We start from the raw sequence: 27,632 nt of genomic DNA on the forward strand, positions 1-27,632 counted from the left end.
TGCTGTGTGAAATTATATTACATATATTTATCACTTTACCACCAGTTTGCCACACCCCAGTTTTTGGAGTCACCAGCCGCCTACAGAGTGCGAGCAACAGAATGCCTACTGCCATTAAACTTCAATATGAATTATTGAAATCAGAGTGATGTTTAGTTTTGTGTGTATTAAAGCTGGACTGCAGAACTTTTACATATAAATGAACGTCCGTTCACATGATGCTGACTAACCCTCTCACAGCCAGGTAAATATCTGAGTTTTTAAATCTGGTGTCTGTGGCGACATTCCTGTAGTGATGCAGTTCACAGCAACCAGCAATGATTCGTTTGCCAGAGCTGACTGAGGGAGCAACCGTAGTGACGGAGTGGGATGTCGCTATGGCTACAGCAGAACCATGTAGAGACAGACTTGCATCAAGGAAGTTCAACATGCTTGATCATCACGTGATTCACATAGACTTCAGATAATTCCAAGAAGTTCTGGTCAGGCAATTAGAATGTAAATATAATACATCCAAGATAAATACAGAGAGACAGAACTGTGATTTATGGTAATTAGTTAGACAACAGAGTTGACGCAACTCTCTCTCTACATGGCTCTGGGCTATGGAAAAACCTGTGGGCATATGAGCTAGAAGAGGGAGACTGAAGTTCTGTGCTCCAGCTTTAAAGTGTAAAAGGTAAAAATAGGAGTTCAGAACCTGAAAAGGTTTTCTGATTGTAATATTTGAGAATAAACCCATATCAAATCTAATATAACAATCTTTGACCAGCAGGCAAATTAATTATATTAAACTGTGTTTTATAAAAGCAGCTTCAGTCAGAGAAACTGTGGTTTGGGGTTTAGCTGAAAATGTTACGTAAATTACAGAATCAGAAACATGTTTGATTTAACATCAGCCCAAAATTTGATTTTAATAATTATTCTATTGGTTTATGTGTCTCTCTTATCTTATTTTGTTATTTTATTTCTATTCTTTTATTCCTTGTTTTTCACCTGACATACTTTGTAGCTGCTGTAAAAAGAAAGTTCAAAGTGATCATTTATCTGTAAACACGTCATATGAAGTCTTTATATTGATTATATTATATATTTCAAGTTAAAAAACCAACAAACAGATATTTCAAAAAAGAGAAACTGAAAAAGAAACAAATTCATTTATTGATGAACTTTGGTTTTATTGTCACTCCCCAAGTCCTAAAATCCCACAAACAGGATGACATCATCAGGACAGGACACACCTCCTAACTCCTGAGTGACAACATGGCTGCCCCCCCCCCTCCCCAACAACCATCTCCACACACACAGACAGAAAGAACAAAGAAACAGATTAAAAACATAAAACATTGTTAGATATAGAAATTAGAAAAAAGGAAAAAGAACAGGTCCGGCCCAGTTTGATTGACAGGTCAGGTCTGATTTCTGATTGGTCCAGAGAGAGCAGTAATGACAGACAAGACTCAAACCTCATACCTGATCCAAAGTCCAACACACTAACTGATAAATTGACAAAATAAAATAACATAAAATAAAATACATGATGATTTCATAAAACCAGAGGGGCAGGGCTAGAGGTCAAAGGGTCTCAGGAGGCCTGAGGCTTCTGGGAGTCCACCGGAGAGGACGAGTCCTGTAGCAGAGAGCAGATATACAGTGAAGTCACAGTTGATGAGTGATCATTAGTCTTAGTTGTATCCAGTTAAAACTGCATCGTAAGTAGTTGAAACTGAGTTGAGTTGAAGCGTCTGTACTGAAACTAGTCTGAAACGTTTCATCCTGTGCTGCATTCAGGGAACTTGGGAGATACAGACACTGTTGACTAGTGATTTCATCTGATATTCACCAAACTTGGTAAACAACAAAAAACTATTATTGTTGTTAATTTGTTATTTTCAAAATTTTAATGTGACTGGTAATGAAGTATAAATCGGTGTTATTTTTTTATAAATAAAATGATAATAATGAGCCCTGAGACGCATTTCACCTGTAGGTGGCACAACAGTTAAAGTACTAAACTAAATTAAAATCTCAAATATTGTCCCGTAAACCTGGAAATAATCACAAAGTTTGAGGATTATTAGTTATGACAGGTAAAATGAAGAAGAAATATTTTGATTCTGCACTATTTTTAGGTTGGAAATAAAATTTAAGCACATTTGTGGCATTGACCAACTGAACTCCTTCGTCCAAAAGGTCAGATGTCTTTGAGTTGAGTCCTTCCATCGAAGCATGCGTTCAGATGACACTCAGGTGGATCTGATCTCCTCATCGGAGGCTCATTCAATGAACTTGCAGCTAGTGTTCACCTGTTCTAAATATGGCTGTGCCTCAAGTTTCCAGCAGGTCATTGCTCACTAAGCAGCATTGTGATAGTGGGAAACATGGCATCTGAACTAAATGAAAGTGTCAGAAGTCAAACTGTTATTCTGAGCAAAGAGGGGCTTTCTCAAATCATGGCCAGGCTAAAGGTTTCTAAGGGGGCAGTCCATGGAACTCTAAAACGCTTTGCAGAAACGGGACCAGTTGTATGCCTTCTTCTGACATCACAAGAAGCCCTTTGGAACATTGTCAAATCATGCTGGGATAACATGGGTCATCAGGTTTGGCACAAACCTGTGGAGTCCATGCCAGCTGGAGTGCATGCTGTCATTAAAGCAAAAGGGGGACATACCAAAGACTCTCTGAAATCCCTGAACATCTTTTAAAGACTCAACTTTTCACCTTTCCACTCAACCCTAACCCAACCTCATGTATATGTGTATCTATATATGTATAGATATATGCAGCTCTTTGTTTCAGATCAGTCTTTGTGCCAGTAGACTGACAAATGATACCATATTACATACCATATATTTTTTACTATGTAAGAATCTATAATTCATAGAACTGCCATCAAGGGATCTAAGTCAATAGATCTATGGGACATTTTTCGTCTGAAAAATATTGCTCTAATAATTTGATATCCTCGGGCAACTCCAGAACATACGAACCAATGATGCCGACGCAAACTCCCAGTATTAACATAAAGGATCTATTTCTGGAGCTTTTTTTTAAGTCCAACGTAAACGAGGTATTGTCTTAAATGTTTTGCACACACTGAGCTATGAATCTGTTCTAGGGCAGTCTGCCACTGCTCCATAGTTATGATAATCATTATTAATATTATTGTTATCATTAGCAAACACACTGCCTTTCCTTAAGGAAGTGCATTTGTTTGAGTGTTACTATGGAGTAGAAAGCACAGGTGGATTTCACTGCATCAGAACAATAAAAGTACCTGATGACTAGTGAAGTGATCAACCTAAACACAGAGAGGATTCTGGGATTTGTAGTAAACATGAAAACTTCTCCTCACCTCCTTTGTCTCCTTGGCAGGGACCTCCTCCTCCTCAGCAGGACACACCTCCATCTTGTCCTCCATCTTGTCCTCCTCTCCTCCTCCTCCCCCGTGTCCCCCCTCCATCCCATGTTCGGCCTCCCACTCCTGAAGAACCTCGTCCAGGTTAAACCTCCGTCTGTAGTTCACCAGGAAGTTCTTCACCTGAACCACCGACTTGTTACCAATCACATCTGAGATCGCCTGGAAGTCCCGCCCATACTTCCTGATGGCTGTGTATAATTGGACAAGAGGAAGAACCACTGACCAATCACTGACTGATAGGTATAGTTAGGGTTTGTAAGTAATGTTTAATTAATCCAGATGTGCGTCACTTCGCCTGGTTACAGGTAGTTCAAGTGTTACCTTGTACAGCAAGCAGCTGCTCCTCCGTGGTCCAACGAGTGTTAAACTTCTGATTCACCTGAAACAAAAAACAGCAACATGAAGAAACAAAGATCAGCACCTACAGACAGCAAAGTATTCATATAGAGGGTTGCTCTGTATTGCTGGGTTGCTGTGGTTACCTCAGGTTGTCTGAACTCGTCAACTCCTGAACTGATTTTCTCCTTCAGACAGCTGTTTGACTGCTTGATGGTCTGAATCTGAAACACAAAGAGAGAGACAGGGAAGGAGAGAGAGACGGGCGAGGAGAAAGTCAGCTGTCACTTGATGGAGACCAATTGACAGACAGACAGGTGAACAAGACAGACAGACAGGTGATCAGACAGACAGGTGATCAGACAGACCTGTCTCTTGATGGAGACCAGCTGACAGACAGACAGGTGATCAGACAGACAGACGGGTGATCAGACAGACAGACCTGTCTCTTGATGGAGACCAGCTGACAGGTGTTCAGACAGACAGACCTATCTCTTGATGGAGACCAGTTGACAGACAGACAGGTGATCAGTGAGACAGGTGATCAGACAGACCTGTCTCTTGATGGAGACCAGCTGACAGTCCAGTTGTCTGATGAATCCCTGAGGAGACGAAGACGAGAGCGAAACGACGTCCTGCTGATTCAAAAACATTCCTCTGGGAGGACGTTTCTTCAACCGCTGAGACGCCTTACTGCCTGTCTACAAGTACAGAGAGAGAGAGAGAGAGAGAGACAGGTCAGCTACACACAGGTACACAGAGAGAGACAGGTTTAATCAGAGGACAGGTACACAGAGAGAGACAGGTTTAATCAGAGAGACAGGTACACAGACAGGGAGACAGGTCAGCTACAGACAGGAAAGGTGTTATAATTGATACAGGTCCAGATGATCAGGTGTTGTTACCTTCAGTCCAGCAGCTGGTTTGACCTCAGACCTCTCTGATCCAGAACTCACCTGAAACAAGACCAGTCAGTAAACAGTCAGTAAACAATCATACAGTCAACAGTCATAAACAGTCAGTAAACAATCATGAACAGTCATAAACAGTCAGAAAAAGTCTGTCAACAGTCAGTAAACAGTCAACCTTCAGTAAAAAGTCATAACCAGTCAGTCAACAGTCAGTAAACAGTCAACAGTCAGTAAAAAGTCAACAGTCAGTCAACAATAAACAGTCAGTCAACAATAAACAGTCAGTAAACAGTCAGTAAACAGTCAGTCAACAGTCAGTAAACAATCATACAGTCAACAGTCATAAACAGTCAGAAAACAATCATGAACAGTCAACAGTCACAAACAGTCAGTAAACAGTCATAAGCAGTAAGTCAACAGTCATGATCAGTCAGTAAACAATCATAAACAACAGCCAGTAAACAGTCAACCTTCAGTAAAAAGTCACAACCAGTCAGTAAAAAAGTCAGTTAACAGTCAACAAAAAGTCAATAAATAATAAACAGTCAGTAAACAGCCAAACAGTAAAATGTCACAAACAGACAACAACTAGTAAATAGTCAATAGTCCATAAACAGTCAACAGTAAACAGTCATAAACAATAAACAGCCAGTAAACAGCCAACAGTCACAAACAATAAAAAGTCATAAACAGTCAATAGTCGGTAAACAGTTATAAACTGTCAATAGTCAGTAAACAGCCAGTCAACAGTCATAAACAGTCAGTTAACAGTACTTTACCTCCTTCTTGTCGTCTTTATTTGGGTCGAACTCTGAGTCACTGGGAGGATTATTTATGTTTCCATCCTCAACTTCATCGTCACTGTAACAGTTTAAATGAATTATTTATATCAGAATCCACCAATAACATCACAGGACTCATAATGATTTACACAAACAATTCACCTTTGAGGGTTTACGCTTGTCGTTTGACCTGTAGTGTTACCTGCTGTTTCGTGTAGGCTAGTAGTCAGACGTTTATATTAATTTAAAAGGTAATAACAACAACTTGCATTTTTATAGCGCCTTTCAGGGGACCCAAGGACACTTTATATATAGGAGGCAGACAACATAAGTGATAGTAGCAGTGATTGCAAGCACTATATGTAACAATGAACACATATTAATTAATTTTTACTTCCAATGTGTGAACAGATTGTAACGTCATTTTAAAAAATTTGACCTTCCCCAACTTCCTCGGTTGCCTATAACAGCCTGTGGACTGATTTCTACATGAAGGACTTGGGACGGATTTTCCTGAGCCTCTCTTGAGCTCCATGCTCAGTTCCCCTGCAGCGCAAATAGTGTGCAACGCTAGCTAACATTAGCTTAGAAATGGAGTCCGCTAACGTCAACAAACTGGTACCCACCAAAATAGTCCAGCACAAACTCCACATAGCTTGCTTGCTAACGTGGACAAATTGCTAGCTAGCTAACGTAGCAAAATACTGTCTTGAGAGGATAACATCAGCTAATTCATCCAGACTCCCGGTGCTGATCTGGCTGGTAAATTAGCTAGCTTGCCATTTGCAAATTACTTTATCAGTTAATGACATGAAGCAACCACCGCCAGATCCATGCAGTGTAGCTAAGTTAGCTCAGTGCTAGCCCAGGCAGAGTCAGCTACTAGAACCGCTAGCTGTACAGCAAACTGAGCTAACTAGCTAACGGAGCAGCAGTTCTATTTTCCAAGCTAGTGTAGCTGTCATGTTTCACAAGACTGCGTTTCCATGGGAACGCAGCCATTGAGTCTTAAGTCATACAGCCCTGCCTGTTCATGTTATTAGCATTTGGTATGTAAGGGAACAGAAGAGGGACAAACGACACGAACTGCGACTAATCAACATCAATCATCAGTTTTACGGGGCAGCCCTAGTTTCTTGTTACATGTCGTGTTACTTGCAGTGTTTCAAACTGCGCAGGTTGCAGCTCACCTGTCACCTCTCTCTCTCTTGTGTTTTCGTGTCTGTCGGTCCATCAGACTCGTTTTACTGCGACTTTTCTTCCAGGAGTAATAAAACCGAACCAGACTGGCCATCGATTTATCAGGTAACTACAGAGAGAGAGAGAGAGAGAGACAATCTTTAAAGGACAGTATACACACTAGTCTTTGACTTAAATATAACTTTATGTCAGACTTGCTATAGACACTCAAATGTACCTGTTGCATAAAGCTTCCCTATGAGTGACTAATGTAAGACTGACTTAGATTGCCAGTCATGCAATGCATTATAGGTGAAATAAGACACTTCACAGAAGAGAAAAATGGTGGATGCAACAGCAACACATTTTAAACCTGCTGAAAACCTATGTTTGCTGGAGGAACACAATGCTGAAAAAAGTGTGTTATTTAGTAGTTTTATTCAACTTAATGGAAATCTGAAGCGAAACCAAGTATGGGAAGAAATAACTGAAAAGGGTAAACAGCATAAATCCGTCAGTCGTTAGAAACGCTGAGAAACGTTTTCAGAATATGGTACAACAATCCAAAAAGGAAATCTAGAAACAAAAGCTGAAAGCTGAAAAAAACAACTGAGCATTGATATTTATAGGAACGAGTCAGCCACATTTATGGCAAGAGAGCGGAGTTAAGGGTGTACAGTCCCCACACAAGGAGCTTTCCCCAGCGATCGCATCTCTGCTGTCAGTCATAGACAGCAGAACCAGAGGTAACATCATTAATAACCTCAGAGTGTCAGTTAATGAAATACCACATAAAACTAGAAAATGCAATTTCTGTAGAAATTGCGGTGTGAATGCTGAATGTTGAAAGTCTGACACTGAACTGCTGGCTAATAGAGTTGAATAGTATGAAGAGTTGGAAAAGTGGAAAATGGTCTAAATACAATGAATAGGATTTAAAAGTTAAAAAAGGAACATTTTAAGGTTTGAATGGAGTTTCTAGCTGAAAATATGAATAAAGAGTTAAGACTTGTATGTCTTGAAAGTTATGAATGAGAAAAGTAATAGCTGGAGTGTCCTAATTGAGCTGAATATTTTGACGTTTGAATTAAGTTTCTACGTTGACAAATGCGGAGGGAGAAGTGGGCCAAAAAACGCAGTGGAATAATAATAATAATAAGAAGAACATATGTTGTGAATGCTTTCAACATTCACACCAATAACACACCACCTAATGACGGTCAGTCTACCTCAAATTTAGTCAGTCTTAATATTTATGCAACAGACAGGCTTAATTAGACTAGTCTAACCTGACAGTTTAAGACCAGTCTAAGGCCAAAACTAGCTTTAAACAAAGTTTATGCGACTGGCCCCTGGTCATAGTACTTGTCAGAGTATCTGTATTGGTCAAAGAGTCTGCTCTGGTCATATTGCTATATGAATTAACTGGTTTTAGTGGTTACGTACCATCTGCTGGATGCGGTGGAAGCTCTTCCCATGGAAGCTGAAGGCCTGTTCGAACAGGACTCTGTCCTCCACTGTCCACTCATCAGGAAATGGAGTGAAGTTTGGCAGGTCGGCCAGAGATTTCTCAATGTTGTGTTTGTGCCAGAAGAGCATACCCAGAGCCTGAAGACAGAGATACTGTCAGAGAGACTGAGGAAGTCTATGAGTTAGTACATATTAACTCTAACTGCAGTCTAAATGTTTACCTGCTCCATGTTGTAGCCATGTTTCTCTTTGGCGATGGCGATGTACTCATCCACTGGAACAGAAAATACACTGTTAACATCTAAAATATCCAACCTCATGTTCACTGACAGAATATATTTTATGAATTAATTTGGGAGAGTAATTCGGAGTTGTTTCCTACACTGAGTCTGGTTCAGACAGCTACTGGGGATCCAAACCAGCATGCCGAGGTTTTCTCTGAGCTGGGCTGCCTGGGCCACTTCTGATAACACACACCACACACTGTTTTATAATCATTTACACACACACACACACACACACACATATATATATATATATATATAAACATGAAAAGATCTGGATTGCACAATCTCACACTTCAAAACCTGTCTATTCCTGGCATATTCAGTAGTTCATTGTCCTATCTTGTTGTCGACATGTAGTCAATGTCCATTTTCCCCATTTCTCTTGACATGGCTTCTCTTGAGCTCTTATCCTGAGTCGTGTGTGTGTGTGTGTGTATATATATATATATCTGGTGCAACAGCAACAACCTGGAGCTTAATGCTTCAAAGACAGTGGAGATGGTTGTAGACTTTAGGAAGAGCGCAGCCCCACCCGCCCCCATCACCCTGTGTGACTCTCCAGTGGACACTGTGGAGTCCTTCCGTTTCCTGGGCTCCATTATCAGCCAGGACCTCCGATGGGAGCTGAACATCAGCTCCCTCATCAAGAAAGCACAACAGAGGATGTACTTCCTGAGGCAGCTGAGGAAGTTTAACCTCCCACAAACAATGCTGGTTCACTTCTACACTGCCATCATTGAGTCCATCCTCACCTCCTCCATCACTGTCTGGTATGCTGCTGCCTCCACCAAGGACAGGTGCAGACTGCAGTGTATCATCCGCTCGGCAGAGAGAGTGATTGGCCGCAACCTCCCATCTCTTCAGGGCCTGTAGTCCTCCAGGACCATGAGGAGAGCAGGGAAGATCGCTGCCGACCCCTCCCACCCTGGACACTATCTGTTAACCCGGTCCATCAGGACCAAAACCTCCCACCACAAAAAACGTTTCTTCCCCTCTGCAGTCAACCTGACGAACACGGCCAAAGTCTTGCACTGACACACACACCCCACCCCCACACAGTAGGGTCCAAAAGTTTTATTTTATTTTCACATAAACCTGGAAATAATTACAAAGTTTGAGGATTCACAAACATTTAAAAACACAAGAAGTTATGACAGAAATATTAGAAAGAAATATTTTGATTCTGCACTATTTTTAGGTCAGCAATCAAATTTAAGCAAATTTGTACCATTGACCAACTTCAGAATCAGAATCAGAAATACTTTATTGATCCCCAGGGGGAAATTATACATTACCGGTGCTCCCATTCAAGAGTAGAAAGTAGCATAAATTTAGAAATAAGACTATGTACAAAAATAAGATATAAAAAATAAATGAGTCTCCGACTGAAGGTGCTCTTGTGCCTGACCAGTACATCATGGAGATGATGTGAGACATTGTCCAAGATGACCCGCAGCTTGGACAGCATCCTCCTCTCTGCCACCACCGTCAGAGAGTCCAGCCCCCCCCCCATAACGTCACTGGCCTTGCGGATCAGTTTAGTCCGGCAGATGTTGAACGACGTCAGCCGCCTCAGAAAATAGAGACGGCTCTGGCCCTTCCTGTAGAGGGCATTACTGTTCTTCGCCCAGTCCAGCTTATTGTCAATGTGAACTCCCAGGTACTTGGTAATCCTCTACAATGTCCACACTGACCCCCTGGATGGAAACAGGGGTAATCTGCACCTTGGTCCTCCTCAGATCCACAGTCAGCTCCTTTGTCTTAGTCACGTTGAGCTGTAGATGGTTCTGCTCGCACCATGTGACAAAGTTGTCCACAGCAGCCCTGTACTCATCCTCATCACCCTTACTAATACATCCAACTATTGCTGAGTCATCAGAAACCTTCTGAAGAGCTGCTCCAGGACGAGTCTCTGCAGGGTCTTCATGATGTGGGAGGTCAGTGCCACAGGTCTGTAGTCTTGGAGCCACTGGGACGCGACGTCTTCGGTACAGGAACGAGGCAGGACGTCTTCCACAGCACGGGGACCCTCTGAAGACTCAGGCTCATGTTGAAGACATGGTGAAGTACTCCACATTGCTGGGGGGCACAGGCTTTAAGCACCCTGGGGCTGACACCATCAGGGCCTGCAGCCTTGCTTGAGTGGAGTCTCATCAGCTGTCTCCTAACATGGTCAGTAGTGAAGCACACTGTAGAGCTGACAGGTGGGGGAGGGGTGGAGTCAACAGGTTGGAGAGTGCCGTCAGCCAGGGGACTTGGGAACGAGGTGTGAGGAGAGCTCCCACAGGGGGGTGGGGGGCTGTGAGGAGCAGGAGGGGGAAGTGGAATAGGTGAAGGCTGGAGGCAGACAGCAGAAGAGTCGGGGAGGGAGAGTGGGGGGTGAGCAGGGCCCACAGTATCAAATCTGTTGAAAAACAGATTCAGTTTGTTGGCCCGGTCCACACTGCCTTCAACTCCTCTGTTGTTGGTTGGCCTGAAACCATTCCACTCCAGACCTCTCTGATGTTGTTCTGCTGGAGTTTCCACTCCAGCTTCCTCCTGTACTTCTCCTTAGCCTCCCTGATCTTCACCTTCAGTTCCCCCTGGATCATTCTCATCTCTTCCCTGTTGCCAGCTCCAATCAGCAAAAGTCCTTTCAAAAGAAGGCTGCCTTGTAGTGGTCTCAGAGGACCAGTAACAGTTTCTAAACCACTTCTCAGAAGGGGAAACAAGGCCAAACTCTTGGGGTGGGCTAAGAAATAGCAGCATTTTACTGTGGATGAAGAAAAGTCCTATTTACTGGTGAATCCTAGTTAGAGATTTCTGGCAATAATAGAAGGGTGTATGTAAGGAGACGAGCAGGAGAGAGAATGATACCGCAGTGGATCAAACCAACAGGGAAACATGGTGGTGGGAATATTCAAGTCTGGGGGGGTTTGCCTACTCTGGAGCTGGACCCCTGCAGTTAATCGACTACACCCTGACCAAGGAGAAGCACCACTCCATTCTTCAGAGACATGCTGTACCCTCTGGTTTGCACCTTTGTGGAGAGGGATTCATACTGCAGCAGGATAAGGACCCCAAACACACCTCAAAGCTTTGCAAGAACTACAAGTGGTTCTTGCATTGTGGTGCAGTGGTTAGCACTGTCGCACGGGGGGTAGAGGGGTTCGAACACTGTTTCCCCGTCATGTTGAAGTGTCCTTGAGCAAGACACTGAACCCTAAGTTGCTTCTGATGGAGGCCGGAACCTTGCATGGCAGCTCAGTCGCCATTGGTGTTCCGCGCTTTGGGAACCGTGAAGGTTGAAAAGTGAGATCATTTATCATTTACTAACGAATCCTGACTGTCATGGACTTTCCTCCACAGTCACCTGACCTCAACCCCATTGAACTATTTATGGGGACACATTTTCTCTGTACGTGTAGATCGGCCTGATCTGGTTACTGCATCATTTTATCATTTAATAGATTTATTCAGACAAATTCAGTCATTTAAATCTTTAAATCTTTAGAACAGTGGAATAAAAACCATCATATTACAACACAATCCTCCTCAAACAATAACTCTCTCATTAATTGACTAACTTCCTCACTAGCTAAATAACTCTCTCAACTAACTAATTAACTACCCACCTCACTAGTTAACTATCTAACTAACTCTCTCACCAATACCCGGTGTATGTGAATGTGTGAATGAGGCCAATCTGTAAAGCGCTATAAGTCCATTTAGCATACTTGCTATTAACAATGCTACGTTTGTATCATGTTCATTATATTGTTTGCACATATAATTATTAGTTACTCTATTTTTTTTGTATTTCCTTCAGTATGTTGTGCTGATGTTTTTTTTTTCTTCACTGACATTTTGATTTTATATGTTTTTTTCTTTTGGAGAGACGTCTTTATAAGAACAATCCTTTTTACTGCTTGTGTTTTATTATGTGTGTAAAGAAAAAAAAACATCCAACCATTAAAGTGCACAGCATTAGAGAATAAGTACAACACATCCAGTATGAAACTAAAACTCATAAAACCAGTCTGAACCAGACTGTGTATCAGAACCAGGATCAGCAGCAGGGAAAGCTGGTCACTATAGAAAAACAAGCAGTAGAAGTGATCAGTTGTAGAGCTACAAGCTGTAGAAGATGCTCAGTATACAACTACTAACTATTACATATATCGAGAACAGGACTGGGCTTTCAGAACCAGTATGACGTGTGCTATAGAACTGGAACCAGTTAGAGAGGTCTGCTAACCAGTATTATGTACTTTAGTGTTCGTGCTGTTCGAGGCTACCACACCGCCTCCAGACGACCGAGCAGTGTTTCGATTCTTACCCGAGTCAAAGTCCGGAACCACGGCCTGGTACTGCGGTCCGACCCGCATCCCTCCTCCACCTGCAGACACACACGCGCGTGCAGCAGTACTTAGTAACAGTATTCTAGAATACACACAGTACACAGCTGTACTACAGTGACCGAGGCTACCCACCATGCTCCTCCTCGCTGCTGGAGCCTGAACTTCCTTCTTCCCAGCAGCTGGTTCCATTACCGGACAGGCTCTTCCCGCCGGGGTTCGCTGCTGCGGGGCCGCTGCTGCCGCTGCCCGCCGGGGCTCTACCTCTCCGCTTCCCCGGAGCCTCCGGGTTTCTCTCCAGCATTGCCGGCATGACCAGGTCGAGGCAGCTCAGGCTACCTGTTAGCTGCTAACTCGGGCTAATAGTTAGCTAGTAAGCGTAGCTGCACTGCTAACAGAACCGAACCGGCTAACTAGCCTCGGAGCTAAGCTAACTGTTTGGTCCGGAGAGCAGTGTGAGGTTTCGATGTGAAATAGAAACTCTGAGGCGGAAATGGTCAGTGTAACGAAGCTAACAGGAGATAAATGAGCTCCAGCTGAAAGATGCTAACAGTTAAACCGAGACTGAAGCTTAAACGTTACACTGAGTCCGAAAAGTTACGGAACAAGCAGCCGGAACCAGAAGAAAGCAGATAAAACCAGACGGACACCGACAGACGGACTTACACACATGAACACAACCTAGAGTATCGATAAAAACTGAAGTAAAGCTGATCAGAGATCAGACACACTGAAGCTGATCGATCACAGAGGAGGAGGAGGAGGAGGAGGAGTGTGTGTGTGTGTGTGAGTGTGTGTGATCTCTGCTGCCATCATATGTCACACATTAAAACATCAAATAATAAAATCTTCATCAAATACTAAACAGTTAAACTGTTATTAATAATTCAGATTGAATTTGTACATATTCACATTAATGGCAGTTTATATAAAGCAGTTTTTAATATTGATTATTGGCTCTGATCAGCTCTGTCAGTCTCCACACGAATATTAAAAATAATTTGTTTGAAATCTCTCATCATTGGATTAACGCACCTTAAAACAATTTATCAATTAGTCGATCAAGTATTTCAATAATTGATTAAGATATAATGTAGCTGTAAGTGTTTATTAATGAATTTGGTAACAACTATAATAAGTAGATGCTGCTGTTTAATAATATATTAATAATATATTAAACAGCTGTAATAATAAAACTTGCATGTCTTCGTAGTTATAACAAATACTGAACATTAATAAACCTGTAAACGTAAACTTTATATCTGATTACAGCTACTTTATAGTCTGTTAGTATTATTGTGTGTCTGATCCAGGATCAGTCTGTGAGAAGATCTAAGTGTACATCAGTTGATATTCAGATGATTGACAGCTGTTTACATTACATGGTGATGTTTATAACCTCTGAACCCTGAATACTGTGATGTGATTGGTTCTAAAAATTCTTTAAACTGTGTGCAGTTACAGTCAGTGAACAGCAGGAGGAGCTCCTCAATATGTTTTTATTCTGACAGCAGATCAGCTGATTTCATCTTCCTGATGGTGATGATGATGATGGCAAATCGTAAATGGACTTCATTTATAAAGCACTTTTCAACCTTAACGATTCCCAAAGCAATTTACAGCTTGGTCTCATTCACACATTCACACACACATTCACACACTGATGGCAACCGAGCTGCCATGCAAGGTGTTGGCCTCCGTCAGGAGCAACTTAGGGTTCAGTGTCTCTCCCAAGGACACTTTGAGATGTGGATGGGGGGAGCTGGCGATCGAAACGCCAAGACCTGCACCACCATGCTGCAATAATGATGGTAATGATGTAATGATTGAATTCAATTCAAATGTTTTGTATAGCACTATATCATACAAAAGCAGTTCAGAGTGTTTTACATAGAAACAAAGCAGAAAAATGTGCAAATAAACAGAGACAAAATACATATACAAACAAACGTACAAATACGGTGTGTTCTTTTAAGAGAATGCTCTAGTGAAAAGGAAGGTCTTTAATTTTAAAGTGTCAGAGCAAGTCAGCAGGCAGACTGTTCCATGCAGGAGATTTCGACCGGAGAGATCTGCTGGGGTTATAAACTGAGAGCATTTCTGAGATGTACTGTGGAGCCAGACCAGCAAGTGCTTTGTAAACCAAAAGGAGGAGTTTGAATTATATTCTGAAAAAAAAAACAGGTAACCAATGAAGGTTTTGGAGGGCTGGAGTTATATGGTCTGCTTTTTTTGGCCTGGTTAGAACTTGTGCAGCTGAGTGATGGATAAGTTGTGATCTATCTAGCCTCCTAGTAACAAACGCATGCATGAGCTGCCCTGAGTCAATTTGGGAAAGAAAGCCTCTGAGTTGGAAAAAGGCAACCTTGGTGATACCGCTGATATGACCCTTAAAGCTGAGTTCACCATCCATGGTTACTCCTAGGTTTTTAATCTCATCACTTGTGTTTAGAGATCTGGACTCCAGGTACTCACAGACCAGCTGTCTCTGGACCTTAGCACCCACAACCAAAATCTCAGTTTTTTCCCTAGTCAGCTGAAGGAAGTCGTTGATTTCTTCCACACAGCTGGGAGCAAGGGAGAAGAAATCGTCTGTGGCTAGTGAGATGAGAAGCTGCGTGTTGTCAACATAATTATGGTAGCTGATGTTATGTTTGCTGATAAGGGGACGCATATACAAGTTAAATAGAAGAGAATCCAGGATGGAGCCCTGTGGGACCCCACACACTAATTTGTGGATTTGATGGAGTGGAAGTCCCAGGTGTTACAATGAAGTTGCGATTATGCAGGTAGGATTCAAACCACTGGAGACGGACAGGCCGTGTCAGACAGACCCACCCAGTTTCTTAGCATTTCCAGCAGGATCCCATGACCCTCAATGATCATGAATATTATTATCTGTAGATAGCAGTTCAGTTGCTGATATACAACCTTCTCAATGATCTTACTCAGGAAGGTGAGGTTGGAGATTGATAGTTGCTAAGTGCATCAGGGTCCAGGTTGTTCTTTTTTAGAAGTCTGTTAAAAAAGAATAAACAGATTTAAAAAATGATGCTGGAAGTGGATTAAGGGGGCTGGATGAAGACTAAAAAGATCAATAGCATCACCCTGAATTTAGAAATAAAAGTATGTACAAAATATAAATATAAATATAAAATAAAAATATATACAATAGCAATGTATATGTATGTATATATATATATATATATATGTATTGCACTGTCGTTTAAGAATAACTAATATTGAGGTAGTATATGTAGAAGATTGCCAGTCTGGGAGGGAGGAGTTGAACAGTTTGATGGCCACAGGCAGGAATGATTTCCTGTGGCGCTCAGTTGTACATTTGGGAGGAATGAGTCTCCCACTGAAGGTGCTGTTGTGTCCAACCAGTACGTCATGGAGAGGATGTGAGACATTGTCCAAGATGACCCGCAGCTTGGACAGCATCTTCCTCTCTGCCACCACCGTCACAGAGTCCAGCTCAACCCCTACATCACTGGCCTTGCGAATCAGTCTATTGAGTCTGTTGGAGTCCGCTACCCTCAGTCTGCTGCCCCAGCATGCAACAGCATAGAGGATAGCACTGGCCACCACAGACTCATAGAACATCCTCAGCATAGTCCGGCAGATGTTGAAGGACCTCAGCCGCCTCAGAAAAAAGAGACGGCTCTGGCCCTTCTTGTATTAGTGTTCTTCACCCAGTCCAGTTTATTGTCAATGTGAACTCCCAGGTACTTGTAATCCTCTACAATGTCCACACTGACCCCCTGGATGGAAACAGGGGTCATCGGCACCTTGGTCCTCCTCAGATCCACAGTCAGCTCCTTTGTCTTTCTCACGTTGAGCTGCAGGTGGTTCTGCTCGCACCATGTGACAAAGTTGTCCACAGTAACCCTGTACTCCTCCTCACCACCCTTACTGATACATCCAACTATTGATGAGTCATCAGAAAACTTCTGAAGATGGCAGGTCTCTGTGCAGTAGCTGAAGTCTGTGGTGTAGACGGTGAAGAGGAAGGGAGAGAGGACAGTTCCCTGCGGGGCCCCCGTGTTGCTGACCACTCTGTCTGACACACAGTGTTGTAAGCGCACATACTGTGGTCTGCCAGTCAGGTAGTTGACAATCCAGGACACGAGGGGGGCATCCACCTGCATCTCCGTCAGCTTCTCACCCAGTAGAGCCGGACGGATGGTGTTGAACATACTGGAGAAGTCAAAAAACATGACTCTCACAGTGCTCGCCAGCTTATCCAGGTGGGCGTAGACGTGGTTGAGCAGATAGATGATGGCATCCTCAACTCCAAGTCGGAGCTGATAGGCGCACTGAAGGGGGTCCAAGTGTGGCTTGACCATGGGCCGGAGGGTTAGGGTTAGCACATTGTAGAGGTGACCGGCGGGCAGCTTGGACAGCATCCTCCTCTCTGACACCACCATCAGAGAGTCCAGCTTCACCCCCACAACGTCACTGGCCTTGCGGATCAGTTTGTTGAGTCTGTTGGAGTCTGCCACCCTCAGCCTGCTGCCCCAGCATGCAACAGCATAGAGGATAGGTGGTGTCCAGCAAACGATGTGGGCTTCGTAGATAATTGGCGGACTTTCTGGAGGAGACCTGGTCTGATGAGGAGAGACGGCATTCATCCCACTTTGGATGGAGCGGCTCTCATATCTAGAAATCTGACCGACTTTATTAGTGAACCAAAACTGGGACAACCCAGAGTCCAGACCAGGAGGCAGAGTCGCAGTCCTACACGCTTCTCTGTGCTTCCATTAGAGCAGTTACCCACCCAAAACCCCATTATGACTGTGTCTGCCCCCCAACCACTTCAATTAATTCAATCAAAAGTTAACAAGAGAGGAGTCATAAATAAAAACTTAATAAAAATTAAGACCACTACTGCTATAGGCCAAAACAATAGGAAAATTAATGTGGACTGTTAAACATCAGATCTCATCTAAAGCTGTATTAGTAAACAGGCTAATATCAGATAATCATATTGATCTACTGTGTCTGACAGAAACCTGGCTGTGTCGTGAAGAGTATGTCAGCCTGAATGAATCCACTCCGCCCAGTCATACTAATACTCACATCCCCCGAGGCACCGGCCGAGGAGGTGGAGTTGCAGCCATTTTTGACTCAAGCCTGTTGATGAACTCTAGACCTAAACTGGATTGTAACTCATTTGAAAGCCTCATTCTGAGTCTCTCACTTCCAACCTGGAAAATACTGAAGCCAGTCTTATTCGTTATAGTCTATCGTGCTCCAGGTCCATAATTTTTATCTGAATTCTCAGAGTTTTTATCAGGTTTAGTCCTTAAAACAGACAAAGTCATTATCGTAGGTGATTTTAATATTCATGTGGACGTTGATAAGGATAGCCTTGGTACTGCATTTATCTCTTTATTGGATTCGATCGGCTTCTGTCAGAGGGTACAGAAACCCACTCACTGTTTTAATCACACCCTCGACCTGGTTCTGACATATGGACTTGAAATTGAACATCTAATTGTCTTTCCACAGAATCCTTTGTTATCGGACCATTATTTAATAACTTTTGAATTCCTATTACTGGACTACACGCCATTAGGCAAAAAAGCCTACACCAGATATCTATCTGATAGTGCTGTAGCTAAATTTAAGGAAGTGATTCCATCGGCATTAAATTCAATGCCATGTCTCAATACAACTGAGGACTCCTATGCTAACCTTCGTCCCTCTCAAATGGACAATCTTGTTGACAGTGCTGCAGGCTCAATGCAATTGACACTTGACTCTATTGCCCCTCTTATAAAGAAGATAATAAAACAAAGAAAGTCAGCTCCATGGTATAACACCCAAACCCGCAAATTAAAGCAATCAGTGCAGAAACTTGAAAGGAAATGGCGCTCCACCAAACTGGAGGAATCACGTTTAATTTGGCAAGATAGTCTTAGAACTTATAGGAAGGCCCTCTGTAAAGCCAGAGCAGCCTATTACTCATCATTAATAGAAGAGAACAAGAACAACCCCAGGTTTCTCTTCAGTACTGTAGCCAGGCTGACAGAGAGTCACAGCTCTATTGAGCCATGTATTCCTATAACCCTCAGCAGTAATGATTTCATGAGCTTCTTTAATGATAAAATTCTAACTATTAGAGACAGAATTGATCACCTCCTGTCTTCAGGTGGTACCTTACCTTCAAACACAGGAATCTCAGAAATAGCTGTAAAACCTGATGTATATTTAGATTGCTTTTCTCCCGTTGACCTTCACCAAATTACTAAAACCATCTCTTCATCTAAGCCATCAACTTGTCTCTTAGACCCCATCCCAACCTGGCTACTTAAAGAGGTTTAACCTTTAGTCAGCACTTCTTTACTAGACATGATCAATCTGTCTTTATTAACAGGCTACGTACCACAGTCCTTTAAAGTAGCTGTAATTAAACCTCTTCTTAAAAAGCCCACTCTTGATCCAGAGGTTTTAGCCAACTATAGACATATATCTAACCTTCCCTTTCTCTCCAAGATTCTTGAGAAAGCAGTCGCAGTGCTGCATTCGACACCATTGACCATCATATCCTATTACAGAGACTGGAACATTTAATTGGCATCAAAGGAACCGCACTAAGCTGGTTTAAGTCGTATTTATCAGATCGATCTCAGTTTGTACATGTTAACGATGAATCCTCCATGTACGCCAAAGTCAGTCATGGAGTTCCACAAGGTTCTGTGCTTGGACCTATACTATTCACCTTATGTATGCTTCCTTTAGGAGATATCATTAGAAAACACTCCATACATTTTCATTGCTATGCGGATGATACCCAGCTATATTTATCGATCAAGCCAGAAGAACCTCATCAGTTAGCCAAGCTCCAAGCATGCCTTAAGGACATAAAGACCTGGATGACCTGTAATTATCTGATGTTGAACTCGGACAAGACAGGAGTTATTGTTCTTGGCCCTGAACACCTCAGAAACACAGTATCTAAGGATATTGTTACCCTAGATGGCATTGCCCTGGCCTCCAGTGCCACCATGAGGAATCTCAGAGTTGTCTTTGATCAGGACATGTCCTTTAACTCCCACGTAAAACAAACTTCAAGGACTACCTTCTTTCACCTCCGTAACATTGTAAAAATCAGGAAGATCCTGTCTCAAACAGATGCAGAAAAATTAGTCCATGCATTTGTCACGACTAGGCTGGATTATTGCAATTCCTTATTATCGGGCTGTCCCAATAAGTCCCTGAGGACACTCCAACTGATCCAGAATGCTGCGGCACGTGTACTGACAGGAACCAGGAAAAGAGATCATATTTCTCCTGTTAGCTTTGCTGCACTGGCTCCCTGTAAAATCTAGAATAGAGTTTAAAATCCTTCTCCTGACTTACAAAGCTCTTACTGGTCAGGCACCATCATATCTTAAAGAGCTCATAGTACCCTATTACCCCACTAGAGCACTGCGCTCCCAGAATGCAGGGTGGCTTGTGGTTCCTAGAGTCTCCAAAAGCAGAACAAGAGCCAGAGCCTTCAGCTATCAAGCTCCTCTCCTGTGGAATCGGCTCCCAGTTTGGGTCCGGGAGGCAGACACACTCTCTACTTTTAAGAGTAGGCTTAAAACTTTGCTTTTTGATAACGCTTATAGTCAGGGCTGGCTCAGGCCTGCCTGGACCAGCCCCTAGTTATGCTGCTATAGGCCTAGACTGCTGGGGGACTTAGTGTTCTTTGCCCAGTCCAGTTTATTGTAATTGTGAACTCCCAGGTACTTGTAATCCTCTACAATGTACAGTGTTTCGGTTGAGAGAAGGTGTTTCGGATCGTTTTTGTGGATGTCGGCAAGAGTTGAGAAGAATTGTTTCCTGGCCTGTTTCAAGCTTTTGGTGTAAGAGGGTGTTTTTCAGTCAACGTGCAGTTTTGTTTTTCTCCACCTCCTCTCAGCTTTTCGGCAGTCACTTTTGAGCTGCTTTATGATCTCAGCATCTTTCCATGGGGCTTTACATTTGCTAGAGATTCTTTTAGATCTTAGTGATACTGTCTAACAGAAGACAGTTAAAACGATTGGCCAGGTTATCACAACTGCTGCTCTTTGATAAAGGCAAAAGAAAGTGAGTTTAAAAGGTCTGCATTTATGTCTTGCAGAAGTACCGTTTCTTGACATCTCTTCTAGTGATAGCTCACTGTTCTCAAGAGAACACTGAAGAAATGGTCTGACAGTGCTACATCATTCACAGCACTTATTCTGACATGAGTACCCATGGAAATGACAAGTATGTGTCCGTGACCAGGTAATGTAAAGGGAGCCAATCTGTCTGTGGTAGAACTGGTCAGCTGCCCCATTGAAATGGAGTCAGAGGAGGATTCGGCATTAGAACCACTGGAACCGCAATTGGAGGACCCAGCCCTGCCCGAAAGTGGGCACTGATGGCCAAGATCAGGAGAGCACGGCTGAGTGGATAACACCACAGGCACAGTGGCAGCAGAGGGGATATGCAGCACAGCTTTGGCCGAGGACCTCACCCTACCACAGCTGAATCTATGAGCAGGCACCGCTGGACAGTGAGCAGGATCAGGAGCTGCTCCAGAAGGGACACAGTCTGCATCCGGGCAGGTTTTGGCAGCATCATCTAGGTGGTCCAGGGCTTCATCTGGCAGCGCTGTGAATCTACACTGCGCGCACAATTATTAGGCAAGTTGTATTCCTGAGGATTAATTTTTTGAACAAATACAGTGCTCTCAGTCAATCCAAAATGTTAATAAACCTCAAACCTGAGTATTTAACAAAGGAAAAGTGAGTTTTGGCTTTCTCAGGAGAATATCTATGTGTGCACAATTATTAGGCAACTATTAGTGTGCAGAATTATTATGCAACTAAATGAAAAACTAAACATTTCCCATCTCACTTGTTTATTTTCATTTATTAGAGTAAGAATAACAAATAAACAACTCGAAATTTACAAATAAACACTTGACATTTCAACAAGTATTCAGTGATCAATATAGCCACCCTTCTTTTCAATAACTGTCATGAGCCTTCCACCCATGAAATCTGTTAGTTTCTTGATCTGTTGATGATCAACTTTTTGTGCAGCAGCAACCACAGCCTCCCAAATGCTGTTCAAAGAGGTGTATTGTCTTCCCTCACTGTAAATCTCACGTTTAAGAAGGGCCCACAAGTTCTCAATAGGGTTTAGGTCAGGTGAGGAAGGGGGCCATGTCATTATTCTGTCATCTTTAAGGCCTTTGCTGGCTAGCCACGCAGTGGAGTACTTGTGATGGAGCATTGTCCTGCATAAAGATCATGGCCTTCTTGAATGATGTAGACTTTTTCCTGCACCACTGCTTGAAGAAAGTACCTTCTAAAAACTGGCAGTAGGTTTGGGAGTTTATTTTAAGTCCATCTTCAACCCGAAAAGGTCCAACTAGCTCATCCTTAATAATAGCAGCCCATACCAGTACCCCACCTCCACCTTGCTGGCGTCTGACTCGAAGTGGAGCTCTGTGCCCAGTAGTGATCCGGCCCATCCATCTGGTCCGTCAAGAGTCATTCTCATTTCATCCGTCCATAAAACCTTTGAAAAATCTGTCTTCAGATATCTCTTGGCCCAGTCTTGACGTTTCAACTTATGAGTCTTGTTCAGTGGTGGTCGTGTTTCAGCCTTCCTTACCTGGGCCATGTCTCTGAGCACCGAACACCTTGTACTTCTGGACACTCCAGGTAGGTTGCATTTCTGGAATATGGCAGCACTGGAGGTTAATGGGTTCCTGGTAGCTTCACATTTAATTCTTGTTTAATTCTAGCAGTTAATTTGCGTATTTTTTAACCCTACACACGTTTCTTGTGACCCTGTTGACTGTTTTCAACAAAACGTTTGATTGTTCGGTGATCCCGCCTCAATAGCTTAGCTACTTCAAGAGTGCTGCATCCCTCTGAAAGGCATTTTACAATTTTTGACTTTTCAGAGTCTGTTAAATCTCTTTTTTGGCCCATTTTGTCTGAGGTAAAGAAGCTGCCTAATAATTATGCACACCTTGATATAGGGTGTTGATCACTTTAGGCCACACCCTCCCTCATTACACAAATACACATCACCTGATAATGCTTAAATCCATTTAGCATTCAAGTTTATATAGCTTGGAGTTGGAAAATATGCATGAAAATGACGATAAGGTCAAGATACTCACTTGCCTAATAATTGTGCGTGCAGTGTATTTGTCAGGTGGAGGAGAATCAGCCGGTCCCCCCCTCCTTCCTCCACCCCTGACAACCACCTCCAACCAGGTTTCATAAGGGTTAGGGGTTGGTAAGAGGATGGTTGAGGACGTGCTGAATCCCACAGCACAGTATCTGTTGGGGTGGCACATTTTGTCAATTTTAATTTTTTTTAACATTTGTTCAGTGTTAATTCATTCAAAATGTTAAAGTCTCTAGTTATTGCCTCTGAACGCTCATCACTACAACCCCTTCCAGCTAACACGATGGGATTGTTTGTAGGGAGGACACAGTGTTCCACTTTCACTTGCACTGCAACTGTTGGGCACCAACTCTTCAGATGGTACAACAGCAATGTTGAACTGAAGCTGTATTTTATGACGTGTCACAGTATTTATAATAATACTTCCACGCTGGACTACATTTTTTTTCTTCATCTTGTCTCACCATGTCCCCCTGACCGCTTCTTCCTTTGTTGAGCCAGTAGTTTTTTCTGAGATGGTACACAAAACATACATTGTCGGTTACCACATTTTTAATTGGTTAAATTCTTAACAGCAATTACTCGATTAATTATTAATCATTAACATTCCTAGTATCCGTGATGGCAGAGTTCATAGCTTAGATCTTCCTGGCTTGTGCTGCTGCCGTGTCAATATCACTTGACAGCAAGGAGTCCTTCTTTCACGGCTTCACAGAGAGCCTACAGATATCTTCCTTGAGGTTAGTAATATCTCTGTTAGAGACATGTTGGTAGTGTAAAATCAGCAGTGATGTTTTCTACAGTCCCTCTTACCTAGCTAGCTTCAATGCTAAAAACAAGCCGGTGGCCATGATGATGGTGATGATGATGATGATGATGATGTTATGATGATGATGTTATGATGGTGATGATGATGATGGTGGTGGTGATGATGATGATGGTGATAATGATGATGGTGAGCAGAATCAGAATCAGAATCAGAAACTGTTTATTGCCAAGTAACATACATTACAAGGAATTTGCCGTGGTCTGAAGGTGCTATTGTTTTGATAACAAATAAGTAGAGTATAAAAGATAAAATAAGAATAAAAATAAAAATAAGATAAATATCAAACAGTGCAGTGACCAGAATAAAGTAAAGTGTCCAGATAAAGTAATGTAGTGATGATGATTATGATGGTGGTGATGATGATGAGCTGATGTCAGCTCATCTGCTCCAGGCACAGCACAACAGCTTTTCAGTTTTCTGTTCAGAGTTTATACCAGGCCAAAATACAAATAACGGATGGTGCAGAGAGATACTTTACAGTCGGTTTGTGGCAGCAGCATAACTTTATTAGCTTCGTTATTTCCTGCATTAACAGGGCCTATACAGAAACATGTTTATATACGGCTGTGACTGAAAGACTGAATCCACATTATGTCACATAATTGGCAGGTGATATATTTACCAGAGAAGTCGTGCTGTGATCTTTGTTCCTGTCCACTCTCAGCGAAGTTGCCAAAATATTATTAGTTACTTAATATGTTTACAATTTGCTTTCTGAACCTCCAGAAGGGCATGAGGATGAGGCAGGGCTCAGATGATGATGCCCTCTGCAGGCTGCAGGCCAACCAGAAGAAAGTGGGCTTTTAGGGAGGGGGGCCTTAAAGAGACAGGATCTCAAACAACTTGTGTCAGACAGAGGGTGAACTGAGGGGCTGCATGAAGGGCCAAAATAAGATGAAGAAGGACTTATTTCTTTTTTTTAACTGTGAATCATGCAGAGCTGCTCTAGTGGAGTCCAGAATAAAGATATAGAGCTGATATGAGCATAATAGGTCCTCTTTAATATTATTATTCTTATTTACCTTTTTATCCATTTGAACACTATATTGTTTTTTATGAAAACACACTCCTTGTATGACAGTAAATGAACAACAAACTCATTGATCTTTTAACAGAATCAGAGTCATGTGACTGTTGTCAGCTGAAAACCACGCATCTCCACAATCACCATCAAAAAGAAACAAAAGCTTTAATCTTCAAAAAGGTTTTAAACTTAAAAAAAAGATTGAATCAGCTGATCAGTGTGTGTGTGTGTGTTTAGCTGCTGACTGTAAACAAATGTATCCTATTTACAAACACATCAATCATGAATAATAATCAATAATGTGGTGGACTGAACTGGTTCTCCTGACTGTGTCTCTGCTGTTGTTTACTGTCTTCATTATAACCTGCAGCAGTTTCAAGGCCGCTATGTTCGCTATGTGAGACACTCGATCCGTCCTGGCCCGCCCCGCCCCGGCCCCAAAACAAACATCCACACATGGAGCTGAACTGGCCGCAGAAGATGTGGAACGGAGCGGCGGAGAGAGCGGCAAGAAGAGCGGGTCATCACGGCAAAGGCGGGCGGAGAGAGGGGCGGCGCGGCAGAGCGGTGAGGCGGCGGGGGAGGAGAGCTGGGGGGTGAGGGATGTGGGTGGGTGTACAAGCTATAAAAGTCTGAAGGAGCTGTGGACGGAGGTTTGACTGAGAGACAGTCAATCAGTTTGTGACTCTGCAGTCTGAACCAGGATCATTAAGTTCAAACAGTTTAAAGTGTCTCAGGTGGATTTCAGAGGCTCATAGTGTCATCTCATAGAGAAGGTGTTTGTTTCCTACAGACCAGGTGTGTCGCTGAGTGTCGTCATGCCGTGGCTGCTGTCCTCTCAGCTGGAGCATCTGTCCTCCTCTCCCTCGCAGCGTCAGTGTGAGCGGACTTCCTTCTCCTTCTACTGCGCTGTGCGCGAGCAGCTGCCGGTCTGGATGCTGGAGGACATGCGCAGTATGGAGGTCTTCTGCTGGGAAGACGGACGCCCGCGAGCCTTCCTGCCGTCTGAGGCGCTGCTTTACGCTCTTGTACACGACCACCAGGACTATGCACGCTACCTGCTCAACAGGTACTCAGTGAGCGCCCTTAGAGCACCACGCTGCAGCTTCTGCTGCTGCCACAGCAGTGGCTCGCCGCACCTGAACGTGGCGGTGCGCTACGACCGCGTATCGATTCTCAGCATGATAGCGGAGGCTCTGAAGAACTGCGACACACAGAGCGAGCGGCGGGACTACCTCGACGGCAGAGGCGGCTGCTTGCACGTGGCAGACGCAGAGAAGACAGCGGTGCAGTTAGCGGTGGAGCTGTCGCGGCCCAACTGTCTGCTGCTGCTGCTGGTTCATGGTGCCCAGCCCGACGGCCTCGACGCAGCGCTGCAGCGACTAGTCTCCTCCGACACGACGGAGCGACGTCACGCGCAACGCTGCTTTGACTTCCTGCTGCTCTTCCTACCCAAACCACCGGCGCTGCGCCGCCTGCAGGAGGAGCCGCAGCGCTGGCAAAGTCTGCTGGGAAATGACGTGTTCAGCTGGCTGGGCGGTCTGGCCCCGCCCTCCCTCCTGCTGCAGGCGCTCAGGTGTTTGGCGCGGTCTGGCCCGGATCAGATCACTGCACTGCCCGAATTCCTGCAGCCGCACCGCTGGCAGTGACGTCACCCGTCACCCTGGCAACACACCTCAGGGCTACTCTGATTGGATGGTGTGTTGATGATGTAAAAAATGTAAATAAAGACTAAAAACAGACCTCACTGATCAGCGATGATCACCTGAACAGTCTGTCAGATAAAAACCTTGTATCTCCAGAAGGTCAACAGATTAAAGTTAATTTGACCCTACAGGCTTTAGGACCTTGAGGAGACGTGTTAGAAAACATGTAAGTCACCAAACCTGGAGATACGAGGTTTTAACATGAAGTCAGTGTGGATGAAACTGAATCAAGTTGTGACTTATGACGAATTTGTGTGCAGCTTTAATTTGATCACAAACTCAAATAAGTTCTTTTGATGAGTGACGTTTCTGAGACCTGAAGTGGTGAAATAATCTGAAGATTATTTAGGGAGTCAGTGTTCCTGTTACCATCAAGTAAAACACAACATTTGACCTTTGAAAGGTGAAAATATTGAAACAGTTCATGTTGAAGTCATTCTGTAAATGTGATGTATCAACATGTTTCTACCTCAGTGTCCTGTGACAGCAGCAGAGTCACAATGCAGAAAGCAAATACAGATTTCTTCACCGTAAATCATCCAGGAGGTTTCTGTGGTTCAGTTGTGAAACACAACATCTCTGGACACCTTCCTCATTTCCTGTCATTTCTCCCATGTCTCATTAAGTCAGAAAATACTTTTAATAACTAAAATAACCAACATCTATGTGGCTAAAGAAATACGTCATGCAGACTTGAGACTCTGGGGAGGAATCTGTTCCAGCAGAGATTCTTCTGGTATGTTTGCTGTCTGACACATTTTCTGTGTGAATCCTGGTTTAATTATTAAAACTGAATCTCATGTGGACACTGAACCATTACAGACATGAACAGCAGCTGTTTCCTGTTGTTTTAGCAGCCGAGCTATTGCAGGTTTAAATATCCTCCATCGATCATATTGATCATCCTCAACTCATATTACAGTTTAGATGCTGACAGAAACTGAACACCTCATGTTGTGAACAAAACTGATCCCAGTAGATCTCATCTGTGGAATGAGTGCTGGGACTTACATGCTTTTCTTAGGGAGTGTGTTTTTCTTCTTGTTCCTTCACTGTGAAGTTTGACGTCTGTACAGAGTTTGTTTTTAACTCTGCTGCCCTGACATCAGTGTGGAGTTCAGTTTATCACTGTGGAGTCAGAACAGAACTGACCTACTAACAGTTTTGTGTGTTACTG

At 43.2% G+C, this 27,632-nt stretch overlaps 2 protein-coding genes across 2 annotated transcripts; one reads left to right on the forward strand and one right to left on the reverse strand.

The window, feature by feature from the left end:
- Nucleotides 1-1,138: 1,138 nt before the first annotated feature.
- On the reverse strand, nucleotides 1,139-13,467 carry LOC139307252 (REST corepressor 1-like). The gene is made up of 13 exons (XM_070931089.1): nucleotides 12,859-13,467; nucleotides 12,705-12,764; nucleotides 8,482-8,562; nucleotides 8,321-8,373; nucleotides 8,076-8,237; nucleotides 6,641-6,759; nucleotides 5,448-5,529; nucleotides 4,663-4,713; nucleotides 4,312-4,458; nucleotides 3,904-3,981; nucleotides 3,743-3,800; nucleotides 3,356-3,609; nucleotides 1,139-1,630 (listed from the first exon to the last, which is right to left on the reverse strand). Exons 1-13 carry the CDS (start codon nucleotides 13,034-13,036, stop codon nucleotides 1,586-1,588), a joined length of 1,368 nt encoding a protein of 455 aa, XP_070787190.1. The 5' UTR covers nucleotides 13,037-13,467; the 3' UTR covers nucleotides 1,139-1,585.
- Nucleotides 13,468-25,567: 12,100 nt separating this feature from the next.
- On the forward strand, nucleotides 25,568-26,398 carry LOC139307253 (ankyrin repeat domain-containing protein 9-like). The gene has a single exon (XM_070931090.1). It carries the CDS (start codon nucleotides 25,568-25,570, stop codon nucleotides 26,396-26,398), a length of 831 nt encoding a protein of 276 aa, XP_070787191.1.
- The last annotated feature ends 1,234 nt before the right edge of the window (nucleotides 26,399-27,632 follow it).

Source organism: Enoplosus armatus, unplaced genomic scaffold (assembly GCF_043641665.1).
Source record: "Enoplosus armatus isolate fEnoArm2 unplaced genomic scaffold, fEnoArm2.hap1 Scaffold_50, whole genome shotgun sequence".
NCBI lineage: Eukaryota > Metazoa > Chordata > Actinopteri > Centrarchiformes > Enoplosidae > Enoplosus > Enoplosus armatus.

Bases quoted from the DNA above. Each gene is read 5' to 3' on its own strand.
- LOC139307252 (XM_070931089.1), bottom strand. From the start codon at position 13,036: ATGCCGGCAATGCTGGAGAGAAACCCGGAGGCTCCGGGGAAGCGGAGA. The intron at 12,765-12,858 runs GTGGGTAGCCTC...GTGTGTCTGCAG, and splicing joins CAGCAGCGAGGAGGAGCATG to GTGGAGGAGGGATGCGGGTC. The intron at 8,374-8,481 runs GTAGGAAACAAC...TTTCTGTTCCAG, and splicing joins CTGTCTGAACCAGACTCAGT to TGGATGAGTACATCGCCATC.
- LOC139307253 (XM_070931090.1), top strand. From the start codon at position 25,568: ATGCCGTGGCTGCTGTCCTCTCAGCTGGAGCATCTGTCCTCCTCTCCC.